Source organism: Megalops cyprinoides, chromosome 15, assembly GCF_013368585.1.
Source record: "Megalops cyprinoides isolate fMegCyp1 chromosome 15, fMegCyp1.pri, whole genome shotgun sequence".
Classification (NCBI taxonomy): domain Eukaryota; kingdom Metazoa; phylum Chordata; class Actinopteri; order Elopiformes; family Megalopidae; genus Megalops; species Megalops cyprinoides.
This window is the reverse complement of record NC_050597.1, coordinates 20,400,429-20,425,580: the sequence shown is the minus strand read 5'-3', so window position 1 is coordinate 20,425,580 and position 25,152 is coordinate 20,400,429. Positions and strand designations below refer to the sequence as shown.

At 43.1% G+C, this 25,152-nt stretch overlaps 1 protein-coding gene across 1 annotated transcript in view; it reads right to left on the bottom strand.

Annotated features, from left to right (window-relative positions):
- The window catches only part of cdh23 (cadherin-related 23), a 178,099-nt gene extending 155,196 nt beyond the window's left edge, over positions 1-22,903 (bottom strand). The window contains exons 1-3 of the mRNA XM_036546518.1: positions 22,872-22,903; positions 3,108-3,214; positions 1,001-1,075 (exon numbers count right to left, since the gene is read on the bottom strand). Of these exons, the coding sequence (XP_036402411.1) occupies positions 1,001-1,075; positions 3,108-3,192 (160 nt within the window). The 5' untranslated portion in view covers positions 3,193-3,214; positions 22,872-22,903. The remainder of the gene's footprint in view (positions 1-1,000; positions 1,076-3,107; positions 3,215-22,871) is intronic.
- Positions 22,904-25,152: the final 2,249 nt, after the last annotated feature.

Genomic DNA, 25,152 nt, shown 5'->3' with positions numbered 1-25,152 from the left:
CTCTGTCTCTCAGGCGATGACCTCGCTGCTCGCTCTGACAGGTACGTGTCCCGGCTCAGTCACTCAGCCGTGCGCAGACGCACGGGAAGTCCTCTCGCACGGGGACATCTGCCCGCCCGATAAATAATAATCAAGACAAATTGGTCGGTCCACACCATTATGGCTGGAGGCTCGGGAACCAGTCAGGCCTGTGGAGGGGGAGTGCTGACCGCGGAGATGAAGAGGTGAACGACGGAGTGAGTGATAGGAGACAAGGGAGTTTGCTCTCCCCTCCGCTAACCGCAGATATCTGAAACGAGCTACGAGGGACGCAGGGGGAGTGAGTGACGTGGCTATCTCTCCCCAGATGAAAGAAAGGATGAGGGAACGGGAGAGAGTATGAAGTTGGGGTACAATCAGTAATAGTTAAAATGGTATATATTGGGTCGCTCTAATATATAGTTTTTTGATCAAGGCTTCCCGATATGGCAGAGCGGTGAGCGAAAGCCCCGGCTCTCAGCAAATTACCCTGTCAATCAAAAACACCACAAAACCCCCTAAATATATTTATAAATAAATAAAATGGATCAAAGGGGCACAGCTTTCTCTTCCAACTGTGGCTGTGACTTCTGACACACTAATACTGAAAGCAAGAGCGCTGAGACATTCAACCACTAAGGAGGTGACACACAGGGACGCAGGCACACAGAGACACTGGGACACAGACGCTAATGCAGTACTACACCAACACACAGACATACTGAGACACTTCACTGCCGATACACTAACACAGAGACACCCAGAAACACTGAGAAACAGAAATATGAGCACTGAGACACACTCAGTGAAACACACAGAGCACACAGACATAGCAAACGATGACAACCATAAAGCTTGTTGACCTAGAGTTGACCTAGGAGGGAAACAGTATGGGTCTCTGCCCTGCAGGGCATAAAAATGCCTAAAAGAATCGAGGGAACCTTCACAATGTACCAAAACGCCACACTGACAAAGCACTCACCGACTGGCGTGTCCTCATAGATCAGGAGGTAGGTCTGGAAGAAGTAGTTCTGGAATCGAGGAGGCTGGTTGCTGGCTGTGGAGGAAGAAGTAGAGAGAGAACATTCAGGTCCAGAAGACAAATGCCACTGAAACTGAAACTGCACAGAAACGTTGCTGGGGTCACGGTTTGTCCTCAAGCAGGTCTTCAGAGGTTACCCACCCCAACTCATAACACAGACACACACAGACCCCCACAAAAAGAGCAAACCTCTGTGAAGAATCACTGAGGTATGACAGTATTGTTTGTTCCAATCTATTACATGAATCTGGAGGAGAAAAGGTTGGACCTTGTAGGAATGAGAGAATAATTTTGTGTTTGCCCGGGTGAGAATGTAAGAGTATTATGTGGTAATATATGGGCCATGTATTTTCGGTCTGTGTTCTACAGATGAAAAAAGTTCACACACCTGTATCCACACAAACAAAATAGTATATAATACTTTTTGCATCTGTATATATATTTACATTTGTATTTCTGTTTTTTCCACAGGTATGCATGTGTGTGTGTGAATATGTATTTATGTGTGTGTTTATTAGAGGCAGATGAAGAGAACCCAAAACGGGAGCCTCTTCACGTGTGTTTATCTGCCAGTTGAGCGTCGGCTGTGTTTTGGGGGCAGTGGGGTGCAAGCTGTTTTGTCAGGAAGATCAGGGAACAAAGCTGAGTGTCTTTGATCAGCTGTGTAGGAGACAGCATCTGAAACTGGGAACTGGCGGGGGGGGGCCCGTTTGAAGTGGAAACGTTTGATAGAGTGAATCACCACTCTGCAGAGCTTTGAACATCCAGCGTGCAGACAACTCGCACTCGGCTCCTCGTCACTCACAGCGAGCGAGCGAATGATTCACCAAGGATGCTGATGAGCGTGTGTCCATTACCCGCTGTCTATCTCAATAGCACTGGCCAAACGCATCCATTATAGCAACTGCAGAGATTAATAAGCGAAGCTAGTCTTTGCTTTCTTCCTTGAAAGTGACCGCAGGTACACACACACACACACACACACACACACACACACACACACACATTCACACATACACACACGCATACACCACCAACAACCCCCACCACCATCCTCACCCTATTTTCTCTCCTGATACTCCTAATCCAGGAGATTATATCTGAACAGGAGCATAGAGTCGCTGTCGACTGTCTTTTTAATAGGAGGATTCAAAGCAACTCCTGCGCACCTCTCCCCGACACAAATCTCTCCATGAAGGCATCAGCCCTAATTGGTTCAAGCAGCCAACTCAGATTAGGCTCTTAAACTTTGAGACCTCGTCTCCCCCACCGCTCCTGCCTCGGTTCAGGTCCTGAGCTTGTGTTTTCGATGCCAGAGGCAAGAGGGATCGCGGTGTTCCGCTAATTTATCTTTATTCCGTTTAAGCCTCGGAGCATTTGACAATCACCCAGAGGGTACGGCAACGAAACAGAGCTTTCGCCCGGATCCGGGGCATCGTTCAAGGCTGTCCGCAGGACGTGAGGGGCAGGGAGTGAAAGAGGGATGCAGACAGAAGCAGAGACAGAGAAACAGAGTGAGAGAGAGAGCGGCAGGGGGAAATGCACTAAATCTAAAGCGAGAGCGCTTTATAAACTCGTTCAGGTTGATCTAAACTGGTCGTGGCATTCGCTTAATAACTTTGCCTGGCGGTCCCGCGGCGCCTTTGATTGGAGGTGTCTCCTGCCCCGTTCGGCCAGCCTGTTGCCATGTCAGTGAATTATACAGTGCTGCTACACACACACACACACACACACAATCACACACATACACTTCAGTTCTAACATAGCCTGCTTGTGGTAAAACTATAGAAGAATAGTAGACAGAAGGGAAAGAAAGGGAACAGAGGGGAGAAGAGGTAAGGAAGACATTATATTACATGCATTTAGCAGACGCTCTTATCCAGAACGGCTTCCAGCACAACAGAACATAAGTGTATCCATTCAAGCTAAATGAACAACAAGGAGAAACAGAGGAAGAGAGAGCTGTAGATGAGAGGGGGAGGAGGTGAATGAGATGAGAAGCAAAGATGGAGAGGAAAGATGAAGGAAGAGGGCGTGAGGGGCTCACCTTCACTCAGAGAGTGCAGGATGAAGGAGGACAAAATCAGCTTGGCCACAGTCATCCTGCCAGCAGAACCAACACTCCACTTCATCACCACGACCAGGTCCACACTGCTGAGGAAATACAGAGAAACAGAGTTAAGCAATGTGAGCAGCCCTCCATCTCCAGCCAATATTATATTTATGAAGAATCTCTTCAAAAATCTTCCTCATATATTATTTTCACTAGGAATGTACTCTCCAGTCTCACTCTAAAATTAGATCAACAAGATTGTGAACCCTGGATTACCACATTACACAAACAGAGCCCTATTAATTACCAGCAGAGGAAGCTAAGTGTACAGTCACAGTTTATGGGAGTGTGATGTTGTTCTGCGTATTAGTGGAAGGGAGTGTCAAGGGGTTTAGGAGTTTAACAGCTAATTTACACACTCTTTAATTCTCATAATCAAGATGGTGCACAGTTAATTGTCTCATGAAATTCTCTCCCTGACAAAAAAGTGTAAATGATATTTACAGAAAGCTCTTGCCTGGCACAGCTTCATTAAGTCAACTGTAAGGTCGAAATTAATGATGCATAATGATACTTATTACAACTGCAGCGTAATTAAACTAATTATCATTTCCGTTGCTTTGATTGTTTGTTTACTGGTATTTAGTGTTAATGTCACTGAGCTGGAGGGCCAGTGGAGACCAGGACATCTGAAGCCTCCTCGGAGCTCATTCTCCAACAGGGACAGCCACTTCCACCTCCTGCTGTTCCTCCCATCTTCCCCTTCCGCCCCCAGTGTTCAGCTCTGCATTTATTTACTTCACAGTTTGTGTGTTCTTGTATTTTCCTTCTTTCAGGGTATTAAGAATGAATGCCACTCACTTGCAAACCCACCCACTGAAACTCCCCTCCCTGTGCTTCAGGGAGGCCCCTTCTACAATAAGCTACAGTCTACATCTTTGAAATTGCAAAAAAAAAAAAAAAAACTGACCAGAGAACAAGCAGGTCCACGGCAGGGGATGGACACATACAACAAATAGATGTAGAAATGTTAAGAGAAAGCAAACAAACATATGTAAGAATTATAGTAGTGAAATATATCTACTGGCTAAAAAACAACATTTGGAAAGCAATTACTGATAAGGACAGTTCAATAAGCAAAACAAAAAGAGCAATGCCTGATTTAAAACAGACAGCATTACCTGAGGAGATAGGGGAGGAAAACAATTGCCTTTAAAAATGTATTTAATGTGCTCTTGACTACATTAAATGTCCTACTCAGAAGTGAACTGTGGAGTTGTTCATTTAAGCAAAATCCAGACATAAAAATTGTTTGAATGCTCTCTACAAATTTCAGACCAGAAATTTTCGCCCAGATTTCAAAATGGTGTAAATCAGTATGCCAGGGATAGCATCAAATTACTGTTAATTTTCTTAGTTCAATACTTCTCATACAATCTTTTTAAAAATGGCCAGCTATTCCTATTGTTCATCGTGTTAAGCGCAATTGAGGTTCCACAACCTCGTAGGCCAGAATGATCTTAACTGTGGCAGTGCTAACGAGAGGGTGTTAGCATCCTCTGACACGCCGTGAGCTGAATGTCACATGGGAGTGTCAGATAAAAGACAAAAACGGAGGAGGCCTTCGAATGACTCGTAGAAACCCCTGCACTGGAGAAAGCTGTCACCTCCCAGGATGATGACAATAGACAGGAAATCAAGGTTTATTCCACAAAGTTACCGCTCGGCACGGACAGGGTTCCACTCGTGCGGCGGAAAGGCAATGCGGAGCATTTTCAGAGGCTCGGTCACTTGGCACAAATGTCTTTAAGCGTTCTGTCAACATCAGTCCTGAGATAAAGGTACGCAGTAAGGCAGAGCAGATTGTCACCAGTCTTGTCAACAGTCTTGTCTAAAATCAAAGAAGGTGGATCCACTTATTTTCCTGAAGAAAAATAATATAATTGGCATTGTTAACTAGTATATTTTGTGTATGTATTTTAACCATTGCATATTTTCATACAAACACCAAACAAGCCTGCAATTAATTTATGTTCATATAATGCTTTATGATTTTAGTTAATTTATCACAGAATACATTTAATGAAAATGTATAAGCATTTATAAACAATTATTTGATTTGGGGAAAATATGGCCTGAAAGTTCAATGGAGACAGCTGGGCAAAACATTTATTTATTTTTGTTTTGTTCTATAAGATTAAATGATTTAAGAATAACTAAAAAGTGCTTACTGTTCACACCTAAATGTATTATTCATTTATTATGTATCCCTATGTGCACAACACACACACACACACACACACACACATACACGTTAATGCAGTTCAGTTGCAGATTACATGTGTTAACGGAAGAAAAATACTATTATTTAGTCTTATTTAAATAAAAAATATTCATTTGATAATAAATGGTTGCGTTCATCATCTTTTAATCTGAAGCTAGGCTTCAGTTTATCAAAACAAACAATAAAACATAAATGAACGAAAACAATAGTTAAAGTTATATAGTTAATATAGACATAAAATCTATACTTCAGTTGATATAGACATAAATAAATGTAGAAATATGTTTATTCCAATATTTATATTTATTTACATGATTATTTTTAATATTTCATTCACATATTTCTTGATTCATTTATTGTTACAGTTTTCTTCTAGAAAGGTTTTATCCTTCATATAATAGATCTTTTTTATTCAAGAATGATCATTTCTCAAATATATTTATCCAACAGCTTCCTGAAGTATTTTTGATAACGGGCCACCTGGTTTTGAGAATCGCCGTAGCCACTGCCCACAGTGATAAATCTCATTACATCTAGCGGTGGATTACTTTACATTTACTCCACCTGTTTTGGTGCATCTCTGCAATGAATTTGCATAAACATGAAGTGATTATCCCATGATTGCATATGCACGAGGGCTCACACACAGTCTGCAGACAAGCAGAAAAGGAAGCGTGCTCCTCCTCTGAAATGCCTTAAAAGCACGGTTAATAGATTCCATCAGACAAACAATGCACTCAGCAGTGGGTCTGTGATGCCTCAAAAGCTTTGCTGGGCTTTGACTGGAGACCGTGTTGTTCTAGCATTAAGGCTATCCTTAAAAGAAATCAGCTAGCTACTATGAGTCTGTTGTTATGTTCCAGACTGCAGCATTTTTAATAGCAAAACCACAGAACAAAAAACTTGGCTGCCACTCTCTGGTGCTGTCCCATGCTGAACACATCACAAGCACGCCCCTATTCAATACTGGTAACCCCATCTCGCTGCTGCGTTGCCGACAACAAACACTTGTAAATCAGCCAAGAGTGCACAGTGGTTGCCAGGCGACAGAGGAGTAGCCCTGTGAGCGGAGGTTGCGAGGTTGGATCGAGAAAGAAGGGGCACACTTACGGGAGGCACATGTAACACAGAAAGACACCCGATACCCCCTCTAAGGGTTCGGGCGCTTTATAATTCATGACCTGCACACCTGGTTACCTCAGCAGGGCTACTGTTGTGTGAATGCTTAGATACTGTCATTCTTATTTGCCCAGTTATACATTGGAATCACATCCCCTCAACAGAAAAGAGAAAAGACAACACCCCGGAGGTATCTGGAAGACTGAGACACAGACAAACAGCATAAATACATATAACCAGAACATGATCAAAAACATACCCTTCCCTATCCTTTAGTTTACCTGTCTTCCCTGGCATCCTGTAGGTTTACTCAGAGAACGCAATTTATTTCTCTCAAAAAAAACCTGTCCCCTGCTCCCAGAAACAGAGGAAGACAGAAGAAGAATGAGAGAGAGCTGGGGAGGAGAAAGAGCAAGAGAGAGAAAAAGAGGGAAAACAAAGACAGGAAGAGTACAAGACAACAATTCAATTATTCAATTTCATTCACTAATTACATAACTGCAATCAATTGAATATGATATGTTAATCACATCTATGTATACAGAACACAAGAGTGCAGTATGAATTAACGGTAAAAGGATAGAACCCTTCACACAAGACTCTGGTGTGAGACAAGAATGTTAACTGAGTCAAAAAGCTGTTACACTCCAAAATATTTACATTGATGAGTTAGTTGGCTGTTTCTTTAAAGCAGTCTGAAGTCCCTAGACTCACACTCGACCACATGAGACTCAAATTGTTGATCTATGCAGATGACCTGCTGCTGAACAAGGGCTACGGCAGAACCTGGATCTGCTGCTGCAACAGCACAAGAACCAGGCCCTGACAGGACAAGACCAAGACTGTTCCTTCTTCTGTGGGTGTCCTATAAGCATTTCCCTTACAATTTTTATATTGAAAATTTCAACAAGAATGGCAGTATACAATACAGACAAAAACATGTACAGAAGCATATGACAGCCTTCTGGCCTATCTTCCTATCTACACAAACCCCCTCACCTCTCTCCCTTTTATCCAGTCTTTCCCCCATTCTCTCGATCAGTCCCTCTCCAACCGCTCTCCTCAGGATCAGAAAACAGAAGGATCAAATCCACAAGAAAACCTCTCAAAGACAGTGCGGTTCAGAAATGTCCATTATTTAAACTGGACCGATAAAGCTCAACAGAGAATTTCAATCCGCCACTTAGCTTGCGGACAGGAGACATTATTATTATTATTATTAAGATTATGATAAGGATGTGCTGTCTAAATATGAGGTAAAGGGCTACCAAACACTTGGGAGTGGAGATTCTGAGTCTGCAATTTTCTAAAGGTTAAGAAAATGTAGTACAAATATATTTGATCGAGAGAGCATTGGATGAGGGGTGCAAATGCAGCTTACCTCCAGCTCAATAACATTAATCAGCAAGATAATAAGGGTGCAAACATTGTCAGAATAAAACTCGGACAGGCTCAAACTATCCGTGAGTCAAACACAAATTGCCTTGTCTGGGACAGGACCAAAATACATGACTCAGTTAGGCTAGGACTTGCAAGCAGGCTCATTGCCTGGATACAGTTTTTTTTTTTTCTTTCATTTAGTTTCAGAGAGGTGAACATGAGCTGACTGGCTTGATTTCAAATGTTGACATAATTAAGACTAAGAAAGGGAGTTGCAAAACTACTTTTAAAGTATAACACCAAAAGTCCAATCCTTTTCCTTTAAGTGTGACACAAGCTTCCAATGTGAAGCTTTGATGTATGAATATCACAAATATTGCAGTCCTGTCATTTTAAAAAAGGCCTCCTTCTTTTCTAAACACTGGTCTCCAAAGCTTTGTTCTGTCAGTGCAGACTGTCAATCACTGACACCTCATTTTGAGATGTCATGTCAATGGCATGACAATGGAAAAATAAAAGTTAATATTAAGCCTCAAATTAAAAATAAATAAACAAATAAATCCACCTAAATCATTCCAAGCCTTCAAAAACACACACACAATTAAGCTGGTTTTCATTGATTGTTGACATGCAAAAAAAGAGAATGGTACGATGTTACAATTCTGGCTGTGGCTCAAGGCACATCTTATAAAGCCCTCTAAAGCCAAGAGCTTAACCATGGCTGGAGCACCCTCATGGAGTTCATAGTAAAGCTTATTAATTAAATACCCCTACATTGATTCACCAGCCGCAAATCAAAGTCATCTTAATCATGAAAACAAAAAAGCCTTATAATAAGAAGCATTGGGACAACAAAACCAAAACAGAATGTTTTACTGCCATCCAACCTTATGGCAGGCTATGCTACTGTGTCTTCACTGTTCGAAATTTACAACAGAGACAGACCCTGACCCGCTACAGACACAGTGACCAAACCCCGACAACTGAAAAAGGCAGATGCTAAAAATAATAGCTGTCAAAACAAAACTGTATCAGACATATGGTCATGCAAGACAGGAGAAGTACAGAGAAGCACCTCTTCATTTATTGTGTGAAATATTTAAAAATACAGAACTCACTTCAACAAATATTCCCAAATAGTAATATAATAATAACAACCTTCTTTCCACGACAACTGATGAAAAAACGCAAGCCCTGCTCGAAGAAGAACCAATATCCCATCTTGCAACACAGATTGAGAAACCACACAGTATTGACTGAAACAAAAAAATAATAAATACAGATAAAGATCTGAATATAAATGCAATAATGATTTCTGCAACTTGTAATAATTTATACATATCTATATAGTATATATATATATATATATATAATTTGTAGTTACAGTGTGTGTGTTCAGTGTTTATGCATGTTGCTGTACCAACTGTGTCTTATTTTTTGGTGATAAAGCATAGAAAATTTGAGGGAGGGAGAGAGGGAGGGAAGCGAAGTGATATCGCTGTGGACTGGCGGGGGCAGAGCAGAAACATTTATTTTCATTTTGATTCCTGTTTCCTCAGCATTACCAATGATGCCCCAAACCATCATTGGAGAGGGGGATTGGTGAGGCTAAGGGTTAGCCAGTGGATAGTAAAGGATTAGGAATGCATATTTGTACAGTAATTATTACCAACAAAGCAGCTGTAATGACTGTCAGTAGATTGTTTTTGACAACCAAAAGCATGTTGTGTTTCACATCAAATGTCAGTAGTACAGGAATTGGGAAATTAAGTGTGTGTGTGTGTGTGTGTGTGTGTATGTGTGTGTGGGGGGGGGGGGGGGGGGGCTAGGAGGGCTGGAAGAAAGGGGGTGGGCTCAATGATTGGAAATTTGAGTTATCTTTAACTGTGCTTTAATTGGTTTGGTGGAGGGGGGGAGGGAGGGGAGTTCAACATATAATCGGTCACAACAGCAGCAATTACCTGCAGAAACGCGGAGAGGAAGTGAGTTGCTTAGACACACGCTGTCCCCGCTGGTGGCACGTCTCCCTCTCCCACATCCTGCCTCTCTCACCCACCCTGTCACCTTCCATCTCTCTTTCTCTCTCTCTCTTTCCCTCTCTCTGTCAAAGTCACTGTTCATCTCCTTTTCCTCCCTCTCCCTTCCATCTTCTCCACTCTGTCTGAGTCTGTCTCTTCTGCTCTGGCTTTCTTTCAGTCCTTTTTCTCTTTCTCTCCAGGTGTCTTTCTATCTGTCTGTCTATCTTCATTCATGCCAGTTTAGTCAGAAACTTAAAGCAAAGCAGGACTCTTGGATTCAGGATCGCTCACAATCGCTGCCTTTTTATATTTGGCACATAATGAAGAGCTCACCTATACAACAAGTGCAGCTGAGATAACATAACATAACCCTAAAAAGGCACAAAATAATAGTGATGTGTAATTTTTTGTCTCAGTGATATGAACCAATTCTAACGTACACTATGGAAAGCAAAGCTGATTGATTGGTTAACAAGTCAGTCATAGTGTACGGGAGTTCCACCCTTTTTGGGGTTGGTGAGGCCTCAGTCTCTCAAGACTAAACAACGGTGCCCGATTTGTCAAAAAAGGCCATTTGTGTTCTTCAGAAAGCGCACCTTGGATGTTTGTCTGAGGTATTTATGAGTGTCTGTTTGATCCTTGATCCATAAGCAATGTGCAGGACGACGTGTGATATCTGTATCGCCACGGCTTTTCCCAGTGAAGCTGCTCACGGTTCAGATCATACTGCACAGCGGGCGCACTCGATATTATTGATTAAATAGCAATTGTGTCTGACTCGTCTTAACCTCTGAGGCCGCTTCCCAGCAAAAGTACCGCCTCTCGACTCGAGCCAGAGTTTGGGATTATTACGGCAATCAATGGGAGATTTATACGACTCCTGTTTCTAATGAGAAAGCGATCCTTCTCAACCAGAATGATCAAAAACTAATCATTAGCCGTTCCACTGTAACAGCGGGAATCGGGAGCGATGGCATTGCTCCGTACACATTTATTAACCCCGTCAATCGCATGTGATCACTGCACCTACATGTCACTCGCAGTGGGTCTGAAGCAGTCTACTTACTCAAATCATGTACGACAATTAACAAACCACTTTCCCAACCTGAAGGCAGCTTTACAGTTCTATGCAGTAGGTTTCCATAAAAGCTTATGGGTAAAGTTTCATAGCCCTTATCAGTGATGGGAAAAGGAGGCTTCATGAAAAATGAAATACACGGAGCTAACCTGTGTTATCAACCACTCACAGATTTGAATAAACAAGTGTTTTGCTATGTAGAGCAAAATATTTTGATGAATTCTTGAACTCTCTCTCCCATCATAGGTGCTTATTAACACATACGGTATTTTGGACTGTATGAAGTAGGCTGCGACCGTTATCTCTGTTAGTGACTTTTGTTGTAATCTTGCTCTTACATTCCAACATTTCTGTGCTAATCTGAGTTTCTTTTCAGACCACCGCCTTCAGTATTTTGGTACAGCCTTAGGTCCAAACCCCCACAGCATGATAGACATTTTCAGACCAAAGTCGCAGCAGGGACCGTACAATCTGCTGGCCTCTTGAGAGATATTTTCTTCACAAAAATGACACCAAATACTCAGCCACAGTCTTGCCTTTGGCCTCCTCTTACGCCTCACTCTATTTGAAACTGTACTATCTGCTCCGTGTGCATTGATGTGAGCAGGTAGGCTAAATGATAAGCAGAGGAGAGGACAGACACAAAAACAAGCCTCTCCTACCCTTCTGGTAAAGAGCTTCGCCCATCTGATGCGTTGGGATGAGAAAACAGACAGCTTGTGCACTGGGTTCAGGGTGATTAGCGTGCCCTAGCGCAGAGGCAAATGTAAGGATAGAGCCCCGGAAGACGGTTATGACGGGGAGCAGGGCGGCGGTGCAGTGAAACGCAAGGTCGGACCGTGCTGTCACTATCGCTCGCTTGTGCCTTCCCCGGGGGTCGACAGCGACATTTATGTTAAAGATAAACAGAGGAACGAATGGGTTGTTCCCTGACATACAGAAGCAGCCTAGTCAGAATGTGTTGGGTGTGAACCTGTGCACTGTTTCTACAGTGTAAATTAACCAACGGGGACTGAGAGACTTGCGGGTACATGGGCAAGCGCTGGCATGGAGCAGTTTTGGATCTACTTCAAGATTCTGTCTTAGACTGCAGCTATTCCAGTCATATCAGTATATACAAAGAAAATAAAGAGGCTTAACGACAAGGACAGGCTGTTCAGCCATCTACGGTAAGACTGTAATTGTGCCTATACCCCGAGTGTATGTAGCATCTGTGGTAAGCCTGACCTGGATCACTCTATCTGGTAAACTATTCCATGCTTTAATACCTATCTGTGTGAAAATACACTTCCTGAAATGGACCTTTACCTAACCCGTTACTTTCAGGTGATTTCCTTTATTTTAGGATGAATTTCCACTGTGTGTTGAAAGGAATTTCTTTCGTTTTCCAACATTTCTCATTGGCAGTTCCAAAACATAGAAGTTGTACTCAAGCCTACACTGTTTAAATTCTCTTTCACCTTTTTTAAATTGAATACATTTGAATAAAATATAAAAGATAAGGTGGAGCTTACTTTCCAGGAAACATCAAATGTCATCCTGGTCATATGACTCCAGGGGATCAACTACATCAGTGTTTTCTCTATTCTGTCAGAACTATTGCAACAGAACAGGCCTAGACATGAATTGTCTCTGATAGCGAAGGTAACAAATTCTGTTAAAAATGACTGTTTACAGCATGTAAGCACTATCAATAGCTGATGGAGACATCCTGTTGAATTCGAGTCCATAGACTGCAGGCTGTGTTATGAAGGTACGATAGCGCAGAGAACGGCTTTTGTCTTTAAGAAAGAAAGCTCATCAATTCTGCAGTTCAGTGTTGTAAAAGGTATCCTCATATTACACAAATGCTGTACATTGTCTGACAACAACACTCTCTATACTAAAGAACAAAAAATTTAGTGTGAAAGAATACAGCCACTGCCCTCTGGAAATTGAGGAAGTTTAAAGCACAAATCAACTGAGAGAACTTGAGAAGCCTGAAGCAGAGGAGGAAATGAAAGCAATGTGAAAGAGAAGTGATTCAGATATTCAAAATCATTTCCAAAAGCAGAGATGAAAAGCAATGGAAGTCCAGATGGATTGATATATTTATTAGCTTCACCCCAGTCCTTGCAGCTTGGACGTCACACACAGAAAGAGAGTATGCGTGTTCACACGAATGCTTGCAAGCATGTTTGGGGGTTGAGGATACACCTGATGTTTTTTCATTTAGAGAATGACAGACACTGTGAATGTATTTACTAATGAGGCAAAGTCAGGAGTGCAGTGTCTATGTCTGTGAAGAAAAGTGATGTCACTAGGATCAAGCTATGTGACACTGACAGATTCTGCACTTAAGCACTGAACCTGAAACTTCTTCCTCATTACTGGTGGCATTAAGATTAGAGAGGGGTTAATTTGCCCTGGGTCGATCACAAAGGCAGAGAGTATTCAGACGAGATAAGCAGGAGAGAATTTATGTCCTCATTGAGCTGTATATAGTGTCGGCAACTGTCCACCCCATGATGCCTCAGTAGGTTCAAACTATCATCCAAACTAGCACAATTCTAGGTTCTCTTTATATGTTTTGGATAAAACAAACTAATCTGAAACATCTATGCACAATCCCTTGCTCCATACAACTGTCCTCTGAATAAGATATGAGATATGAGGAGAAGATGATATTCTCACGTTACTATGTAACCTTTCCCTCCTTTATTTTTTTTCTTTTCTATGAATTTTCTTTGCTGTTTCACAGAAAAAAGCAAACTGTCAACTGAGAGGAGGCGAAGAGGTTCTCTTTTCTGAGATAGATGCTTTGGTGGAGATAAACACATCAAGCTGAGAGAGCACACAAACAATTTGACAAAATGCAGTTGAATTACTTTTCAGTCAGTTGACGGATTTTGACCGACTGTGAACCCTGGTGCTGAACCCTCAATTCAAGGCAGTGATCAAAGATCACCCTCACACTCCACGTAACAGTCAACTACTCTATCTCAGCAGGGGATGTAGAAGATTCAATAAGGTGAACACACACACACACACACACACACACACACACACACACAAGCACACACCAACTCTGTGACCTTATGACATCTGGTCCGAGATGATATGATCAGATACATCAGTCCATCTGGACTCTCATCTGTCCTTTTGAAAATTACTTATTAAAAGTTACTTTTGTTTGATTTTTTGCTGTTGTTATTGTTTTGTTGCCTCAGGCTCCTCTGTCTCCAGTTCCTTCATCTTTTTCGTGATTTAAACTTCCTCACACACATCACACATATCCCCAACACTGCTGACAGAAGGTGGGGCCTATGTGGAATGGGGGAAGGAGGTAGGATCTGTTGAAAGCTGGGGGATATGTTTAAGTGGAACAAGGAGCAGATGATATAAGAAGTACACAGCTGAATTATATACCTGACTCCACAATATAAAAGGAGAATAGGGACTCACAAACAGCCTTACCAAATGCCTGCGTGATAAGAATGAACCGTATATTTCAACGGCACTGAAAGACCATTAGTTTTCAAGAACTCGTCTTTGGGGGACGACTGTTTAGCTTTTGTATGATTGAATAGACACATTGTTAGGCAAATAAAGCTTATCTCTTCCCTCTCACCGCTGTCTTGCGTGCGAAGAATGCTAGTAGCCAGCTATATATTCTCCAAATTAGTCTAGGATTCGCTTTTCCTTGTCTTTGCTCGTGTGCATTAGAAAGCTGTTGAACTGTTTTTCCACCTCTGGGTTCTGCTTGTCACAACAGCTTGACATCCACTCTGTTCTCAGAGAGGGACAATACTTGCCCTGTTCTCAGAAAGGGGTGACACCTCCACTGTTCTCAGGGACAATCTTCGCTCATTTCTAGTAACAGACCAATACACAGTCTGTTCTACTAACAGACTGGATGAACCACAGTATGTTCTAATAAAGGGACAATACTCTGTGCTGTTTTAAGATACAGCAGGTTCACCTTTTTTTCTTAGAAAGGAATGATACTTGCAGTGTCCTCAGGCTATACCAGCTCCGATCTCTGAAAGGGAGTATATCTGTTCCTAAATGACGCCAACACACACCCTGCACAGCAGTCTACCTAAAATATTGCTGGACCAAGAGCCCCAAAATATTGACAGCAAAAGAAATTGTTTACTCTCAGTCATTCCAGAACTCCAAAGTTATTGTTAAAAAGACATTGACGTTTCAATCTACGTGACCTTTGTCAAGATTCTTGTCAGTCTTTACAAAGGTCATGTAGACCAAAACGTCAATGTCTTTTTGGAGACACGAAGTCCAATGTGTGCTGGAATAAACTTTTTTCTTTTAGTCTCGATATCTGCTTTAAAGGTGGGCCCTGAGGAGGGGTGCATGTGCAGGATAGGACAGATAAGCAGGTGGCTGTGTCGGAGAGCCACACACACACACACACACACATTCACCCTCTTCTCTCTCAATTTTCAGCTGCGCACACACACAACACAAGCTGCTGGTGTGGTTCAGTCCACATCAAGCATATCTGTACTAGATTGATTCAATCAAAACACTCTATCTAGGTTCACCAAAATCTATTTCAGTGAAAGTTTTGCTCACCAATACATCTGTGGGCAAGGAACAATCATAGTGTGTGTCCAGGTATATGTTTGTGTTTGTGTGACTATAGGGCTGTAATAGTTATGGTGAGTAGTTACACCAAATGCCACTGTTCCGTGTGTGCATGCCTGTGTGTGTGTACTGCATTACCATTGTCAAAGTGTTGCTTTGTCATAGGTTAAATAATTCAGTTCATGCCGGCCTGTAGGTACTAAACTACTAATAATTTCTCAGAAAGTCTTGGCATTGTATTTTTCCCTCACACGCAGCCGCTGTGACTCAATGCAGTCAGCGGGTACCGTCTGACTCATAACCTGGCTGGTTCATTTTATTTTAAATTGTAACACCCTACAAGTTCGCATAGTGACGAGAAAAGCCACACAGAGGGTTTTTGTCAAACCTAACCACTTAACCACGCAGTTGGTGGGTCCCACATGGTGTCTTCACAGTACATAATTAATATCATTTTACAGTAAAACGAATACGCTGTTGCAAGCACTTTTACATTTATTGCTACATATTCTAAGCGCTCCAGTAGGGCAGATGTTAAGCATAAGTTGGACCGATCTGACGGGGACAGCGGCTCTGTAAAAAGGCCACAGCTTGGCCGTCAGACACAGCTTTGAACCAGACAGACAGGGGACGCTAAAGGTCATGTTTGTAGGAGCTCAGGCAGAGCAAAGTGTTATCAAACCTACAGAGTCCATTTGAGTTTAAAGTCTGTGATTTCAATGTGACGGGCGCATCCTTCAGTGGCAAGACTGAAAAGGGGGATGAGAGGTTCACGCCAAAGCTAAACCCAGTGGCATCTTACATTACAGTGGTTTTATACCTGTGCAGTAACATGGGTTAGCATTCTGCAAATTTTATACGTATCCCAAGTACATGGACACCCTGTTACACAGCAACTGCTGTGGGGAAAATCCATGTGCTATATTTACATTTGCACTGACAGTGCCCATCAAAGGTTTGGACACACTTTTGTTTCTTTATTTTTACCATTTTCCACATTTTAGATTAATAGTAAAGACATCAAATCTGAAACAATACAAATGTAATTATGCAGTGACAAAAAACTGTTATAACCAAATCAAAAATATCTTATTTTTTAGATTCTTCGAAATAGCCAAAAATATTTAATATTTTTTGGAAAGAAATTAATGCATAGGCATCAACTTCACTATTTATAATTGCCTAACAAACAAGTCTTTAGATAAAAATGTATTTGAATGCATGTTTCCCATTATCTTAATCAGGTGTGTCCAAACGTTTGACTGGGACTGTACACCGATGAGACAAAACATTATGACCACCTGCCTAACATGCTGTTGGTCCTCCATATGCCGATCCGCCGAGGCCGAGGCATGGACTTTACAAGACCCCTGAAGGTGTCCTGTGCTATCTGGCACCAAAACACTAGCAGCAGATCCTTCAAGTCCTGTAAGTTGCGAGGTGGAGCCGGCGTGAATTGGACTTGTCGGTCCAGCACATCCCACAGGTGCTCAATCGGATTGAGATCTGGAGAATTTGGAGGCCAGGGCAACACCTTGAACACTTCATCATGTTCCTCAAACCATTCCCAAACAATGTGTGCAGTGTGGCAGGGCACATTATCCTGCTGAAAGAGGCCACTGCCATCAAGGAATACCATTGCCATGAAGGGGTGTACCTGGTCTGCAACAATGTTTAGGTAGGTGGCACTTGTCAAATTGACGTCCACATGAATGGCCGGACCCAGAGTTTCCCAGCAGATCATTGCCCAGAGCATCACACTCCCTCCACCGGCCTGTCGTCTTCCCACAGTGCATCCTGGTGTCATCAGTTCCCCAGGTAAACAGCGCACACGTACACGGCCATCCACGTGATCTAAAATAAAATGGGACTCATCGGACCAGGTGACATTCTTCCACTGCTCCAAGGTCCAGGTCCGATGCTCGCGTGCCCTTTGTAGGTGCTTTCGACGGTGGTCAGGGGTCATCATGGGCACTCTGACTGGTCTGCAGCTACGCAGCCCCATGTGCAGCAGGGTGTGATGCACTGTGTGCTGTGACACATTCCTCCCGTAACCATCATTAAAATTTTCTGTGACTTGTGCCACAATAGACCTTCTGTCGATTTGGACCAGACAGGATAGCCTTCGTTGCCCTCACGCATCGCTGAGCCATGGGCGCCCAACACCCTGTCGCCGGTTTGTGGTTTGTCCCTCCTCGGACCACTGTCTGTAGGTACTCACCACTGCTGACCGGGAGCACCCCACAAGCCTTGCCGTTTCAGAGATGCTCTGACCCAGTCGTCTGGCCATAACAATTTGGCCCTTGTCAAAGCCGCTCAGGTCTTGACTCCTGCCCATTTCTCTGCATCCAACACGTTGACTACGAGAACTGATTGTCTGCTTACCATCTAATCTACCCAGACCTTGACATGTGCCCTTCTTTGGAGATGACGTTATTCGGTTCACCTGTGAGTGGTCATAATGTTTTGGCTCATCAGTGTATACAGTCCTTATATAGCATCAATATGCAAGCACTATGTAGTATACATGTGTAATTACACAGTATGTAGTATACATGTGTCTATACTTGCCTGGAACATTGTGGGCTCACCCGTGTAACAAGGTGAACTGACATAATATTTACAGAGTACAAACATTTTATTACACAGGTATAATACCACTGTACTGTAAGGTGTGAAACTTAACAGAAACTCATCTTTGTCAGAACTTCAGAATGGTCGCCTGCTGTTATTGTATGAAGAACCGAATACATGGGAGGTGTGTGATGGGACTCTGGTGGGGGTGGCTGTAGTAGCGATATCAAGTGGGGGTGAAGTGATGGGGGTTGTGGGAGTGTGGAGGAAAGAATCTCTTCCTAAAACTGTGAGGCTGCTTCCAAGTTCCCCCACCCCCACATAAACAAACACACACAAATCTGCCTGTGTCAGCCTTGATACCACCGGACCAGTGTTTGCAGCATAAATACCAACAACAAGGATTTGTCATGCCACAAAGCTAACAGTGACTGGGCATTATGGCCACCCTCAGCCCCAGTATTTATGGAGGAGAGTGTAATTGAACGCTGTAAATCAAACCCAGCTTGAGTTATGTGTGGACGGTAGAGGCCATGTGAAGGGGCTTAGATTCCCTCTTCCTCTTTTCCCCATCTCTCTCTTGCCCTCTTTCCTTCTTTCTCCTGACTGTTTTGTCATCTATTTCTGCCCTCCCTCTTCTTTCTGCTCGCATCCCCTGTTTGACCTCTTATTCTTTTTCCCCCCAGAAAGAGTTCAAGCTCCACTTTCTCCTTCTTGTGACACTCTTGTTCTGTCATACTCTGATGCCACTTACAGGAGAGTGAGGATGATGAACTTGGTAATGGGTGGAGCTACGGTACACACCTGGATCTTTACTGAGGCAACCTGTGTTTAGTAGCTTGCCTCAGGGCACGACATGGTCCACCTGGGAATAAAACCGGCAATGTTAGGGTTACAAGCCATATCCCTTACCATTGCAGCGCACTGCTGCCAATCAGTTACACTCAGCTGTCAACCACCTATGTGTTTGAAACCAGTGAGTCATTGGCGATACATGATAGGTCCACCCATTTTAGGGTTCACGGAACTTCACTCTCCTATCAGATGCTGCAGCTATAACAATAGGTCTCAGCTCGAGTCCACACATTTCAAGCAAACAGCAGTGTAATGGTCAGTTAATATGAGAGTTGTGCTTCTGGTCAGTGAGCAGAAAATTACGCTGGACTGAATCTAACCCTGTCCACTTAACCATAATGCCCAACAACTCCGATGCCACACCACAACTTAATGATTCTGAATGAAGAAACCATGTACACCAGAAAAAAGACTTCAAGAGCTCTTTGAGCAAAGAGGCAATTTGCTTAGAAACTGCAAAAAGTATGTCATTGGCAAATGTCACAGTTTAAGTAATGGCCTAGCTCTGGAAACTCATTTCAAATCAGGGAAAAAAGTCCCTTGGAAGCTGTCAGCATTAACTATTGGGTTATTCTTTTTGTCTTTAAGGTGTGTGTGGATATTGGCCAGTTAAGGTCTAACTGTCTGCAGGGGGTCTGCACTCTGGTATTGTTACCTTGGCATAATCACCCACCAGGGGAGTTCATAACAACATTGTTTTCATTCTGAGGTGACTGACTGGATAGCACTCCTTCCTCTCCATCTCTGAGTTACCACTACAGTTGCTACCTTATGGACAGAGGGATGGAGGGACGGGGGGGCTGACCTGCAATAGGACTAGCTGTGCAGACCCACTTTCTCAACCCTCCTTGTCTCTCAACTTCTTTGCCCCGTTCCACCTGACTGCGCTGGCTGATTTAATGACTCACAGCTGGGTGAGAAAGGGGGAGAAGGGTAGAGAGAAACAGAGAGAGAGAGGGGGAAGGGGGGGAGAGCAAGAGAGAGAGAGAGAGAGAGAGAGAGCAAGAGAGAGAGGGGGAAGGGGGGGAGAGAGAGAGAGAGAGCAAGAGAGAGAGGGGACAGTAATGTCATACTGAGATTATGAGGTGAGATGACTCACTGAACCTGACTCTCTCTCTCTCTCTCTCTCTCACTCTCTCTCTCTCTCTCTCTCTCTCTCTCTCTCTCTCCTGTGCCCCAGCACCCTGTCTCCCTTCTGTCACTCTCAGGACAGAGTAGAAGAGTCTGTCACTGTATCTGCGATTCATTCCTATATCCCTGATATTGCGTTTCATTTGCGGCTGTCACTCATACTGCCTGTCAGAAATCAGGGCATGCATTTCAAATGTTTTTTTTTCCCCCCTCCCTTATTTCTGAGTGGATTTTGGTGAGAGTGACAGACATGCAGAGCAAGGGACTGTGTCAGTCAGAGGTTTGCAATTTCAACCACAGAGATAAGCGTGCGATGGAAAAGGGACAGAGATGTCCATTTGTTGGTCTGTTCAGAAACACACACACAGACACACACTCAAGTTATCTGATTTTTTTTACAGTCCAGGCACGATCTGAGGGATTATTCCAAGGGATTATTCTGATCAATACATATATATAAAAAACACTTTACATGTTGTTATTCCAGAATAAGCTTTCTGTTTACTGACATCTTTGCTTTTCAAATGCCCATACAGCTCATTAGAAACCTGCAGGTGATTGATCTGTTTCCTGCTGTGTTCCTCTTCATTGTAAACTGTGTTACCTAAAGCTGTCTGGGACTCCAATACCAAGCCTAAATCCGAACTCAAGTCTAAATGCATGTCCAGACTCTAGTCCCAAAAATGCCCTCCAGGGTCAGACTTAGGACAGGCAGTGCTTTACTCTGGTGAGCCAGCTGTGCCACGGCAGAAGACTGCACAAGCATGACAATGGCTGGCAGGTGAGCTTCATCATAGGTCACTCTAAAATATTCTATGAGATCATACAGCACTTAGAAAGCAACCAAGAGCATCCCAATGAAACCCAGTGGGATCCTAGGGGCAGCAATGCGGTGTAACAGTGGTGTAATAGTTAACCAACTGAATCAACTGGGCGGCAGTGTAGCATAGTGGTTAAGGAGCAGGACTCGTAACCGAAAGGTTGCCGGTTCAATCCCCGCTGGGACACAGCTGCTGTACCCTTGGGCAAGGTACTTAACCCACAATTGCCTCAGTAAATATCCAGCTGTATAAATGGATAACATTGTAAAGAACCTATGTACCTATGTAAGTCGCTTTGGATAAAAGCGTCTGCTAAATGAATAAAATGTAAAATGTAAAATGTAATCAGAAGTTTGCAGGCTTCAATCACAGGGGAGGGTGACATTAGCGCTGTACCCTTGAGCAAGGTAAGTATCCTTGGGTAATTGTGTCTGATAAACAAATTTGTATTAATTACCTGAAAAGATGTATGGGATCTAACTGACACCTTTCTGAGAAGGTGAACATCATGTTAATTTCATTGCAAGGTGATGAAATGCACCACACTCATCTTCATAAGATGCCCAAAGGCAAATTTATGTGGTTCAGGTAATTATGGAAATCCCTCATACCCTCTTCTATATCTGATTTCCTGTGAAAAGAAGAGCTGAATGGTTCTACATGAACATTCATAATTATCATTATTAATAGGCTACATCTACTGTAGCATTCATAATCATAAATATAACTGTATTATTTATCAATTGGTCCCTCATTTTGATAAATTATAGATCTGGTGAGTTAGAGGGCGTTTTAAGTAATAGTTAGGGGCATCCCGTTGAGAGGTATAACATCAGTAACTATTGCATTCATATCAGCAGCAATCACGCAGCCGTGACAGCCGGCTCCAGTCCTGTCCTGCGAACACCGCATGCAGAGTGACACGCCAGCGCATCCGAACTGGCGTAACGCACTTTCTGCCCATGATAATCGATCCTGGATCAGAACCAAAATTTTACACTTAATGTTTGGCGTTCGGAATGGGGTGGCCAGGCTGTTCGTAGATCTGTTGTCAAGAGCAGAAAGTACCCGGAGGAGCTGTACCGTGTCCAGGAGCATTTCACAGACTCTCAGCTTGACCCCCAGTTCTGGCGGCGGACCGTTCAGGTGACACATAAATAAATAAGCATGTGCTGCTCTTCCCAGCAGGCAGGCGGGTCGCGTGGGCTACCTGAGACTAACGACACGAGCACCTGATACCCCGCACTTTATGTCCTCCGAATTACTCTAAGACTGTCAAATGTGACGGCCGGTTGCAATCACATAAACCGTTTATTCAGATGTTCACATGCTTTCCTAATTAGCATGCGTTCAGTAAAGGATTGCAATGACATGCAATGCGTACATTTGTACTTCTATATTTATAATTACTTCGCCATACAATATCAACAAACACAGCCCATAGTGTTTCTCAAAAATACCAGTACCAATATAATGTATAACCCAACATATAGTTAGCCTATAGTGTAGTTTATAACCACCGCGCACTTGAATTCCATCAGCTGTTGCTCCCAAAGTAAAAACACTTTAACGTCTACCTTCAAACTCCCTAAAATATCATTATTGTTGTGATTATTACTGTTTTAGTTAGGTTATTGGTTCTACGTCACATCAGTAGCGGGACATGTTGCAGCCAAGAAATTTTAAATTTCTTCTCTCAAGTCCCATAATCTACCTGTCAGCCCGCCGTCGTCCCGGTGAAACGGTACAGGAGACAATGCAGTGCTGCACAACGCGAAACCCGCAGGTGCCAATGCAACGTCTTCTCAAATGCTTTGAGCCACTAGTTTATGACAATTCCTGTTGTTCTGTAAAGTGAGCTTGGATCCTGCGGGGTGGCGAAAAAATAACTAAGTCATTTTTGCACCTTACCTGCCTCGTCCGTGTCCGTCGGGGGCTGTGAGTGCCTAGAGATTCAGCCAACGGTCCTGCAGTCTTGCGATGCAAAGTGTGGAGGTGTTCGTTTTTTGGCACCCCCCTCCTCTCTCGCTCGTTCTCTCTCTCTCTCTCTCTCTCTCTCTCTCGCTCTCTTTCTCGCTCTCTCTCTCTCACTCTCTCTCCCCCTCTTCTCTCCTCCTTCTGCACTTTCTTTAATATTCCCGCTCTCTTTCTCTATATCGTCCTTTACCCGAGGTGAAGAACCTTACAATTCTCTCAAGTGAGTAGCGGCATTCTATCCTCCTTCACAACTTCGCTTTGTGGAAACGGCCCCCTCTTGTCTCTTCCTCTCGCTGTCTCGGCGCATCAGTATCAGCGCTGAACGTTGACGCGCGCACTTGCAGACTTTTCCGCTCCCCTCATATATAACGCGCTGCAGCCGCGCTGTGCGGGCCAGCTTCACTTCTGTCCCCTCATGCGCATGCATTGCAACCGAAAACCCCGCATCCTGGGGTTTAACACGAGTAACAGTCGCAAAACTCGCCGTGTTGTTTTTGCAGAACCCCGGTGGATGAAGTAATTTGACATAACTTGTGTGATGTTGCCGTGGATTAAATGTGTGAGTGAGATCATTTCTAACATATTACAGGGGTATTCGTACATATTTATTGACCTTTAGCCTACGTTAACCGAAGTCGTAGTCACTCGACCAGCTAGCACCACCTCTTTATTTTTTTTATTACCTTTTTATTTCATTTTGTCTTCGATTGTCTTTATTGTTCCTCCATATATAATTTGAGATCAAACACAAACAATCCTTGCGTGGATTTATTTGACTAAACGGAGTTAGGCAACAACTGAACTTACTCTGATGTTTGCATGTTCATGGGCTATGCCTCTCTTGCCGCACTTGGTGAATTGTGCCTGTAACTGATCAAATAATTCACCTGTATTTTAGTGGACTCCAGACTGCGCTGTAAAGAAGAGCTCGCACGACCCCTATCGCTCGTTTATAAAATGGCAGTTTGAAGAGTCTTGGGGTACAACATTGGTCAGGCGGGGCTCTCGTGCTGGGTCGGGATCCATTTTTTGCGCAAAATGTGCGGATTCCCTTATGGGATTCGGGTAGCCCGATCAACGCGTGGGATACGGTGAGATGTAGAAAGGTGTATATAATCGGAGATATAGCAGACAAACTGCTACGCGAAAAGAGAAGGCAGCCGCTGCACGCAACAAATTCTTTCAGAACACTTTTAATAGCCAAACATGTAAACTTTGATTAGTTGCCGTTTTATGTCGCATAATGGGAGGGAGGGAAAACGGATTTCCTTAGGTTCTTCAGAAGCAGTATCTTTTCTCGCTTTTACATGAATAAGTCTTTTCTGTCCGTATACTGAAGAAGTAGGCCTAGGATGCGTCATTTAGCACTACAGAGCTGAAAATCGAGGTCAGTCACTGCTAGGAAGCAGAACAGTGACTGGATTCGGATAGACGTGTCATAACACTTGGTAGAAGATAAAACTGAGAAAAATATATTAGACCCATTCTAAAACAAGAATTAAGTGTGTGTATATGGTATCTTTATCACATATGGGTCTTTTTTGCAACTGTTTGTGCTGGTATCAACTACCTACAGAATGGAATGATGGTATGTATCAGAATGTTGCAGTTCCATAACAATGTGTAAAGTATCGGGCCGACCGCAAAGATTCACAAAGTTGTTTTAGGAATTTGCAGAAATGGTCTTTTAAAATGCAAAAACAAGCCAAGGATTTAAATTAACAAAAGAAGCAAAAGAGTACAACAGGGGGAGCGCTATGAACACCCATCAATTTAATTTACAAGCTTTCGCTTTCATTGTCCTTTTACTCTGTTCCGGAGGCCTAGTCTTAACTCTCTCGTGGGGCCTCTGTGTGTATCCTGATTTTCACGCCCGATGACACTGCAATTAGAAAAGTGTAATGAGCCGATGGTTTATCTCTTGTCTGAATCAGCCATTTAGAATAGGTTGAACACTCTGACTGCGTTATGTCTGAAATGGATGCACATGCCATGAAGGATGACTATGACTTGTGTTTAAAGATCCACTAATTGATCAGACCAATCCTGGTTAATATTGCATGTATTTGCTGTACACTGCACAGCAGTTCTATTAAGGGGATTATATTTGGTTGATGGGAGGAGGGATGGCAGGAACCAAGTTAAGGAATCTGTGCCTAAGAGCAGGGCACTTGTTTTCAAAATGATATGGTTTGAGCGCCATCTAGTGGTACAA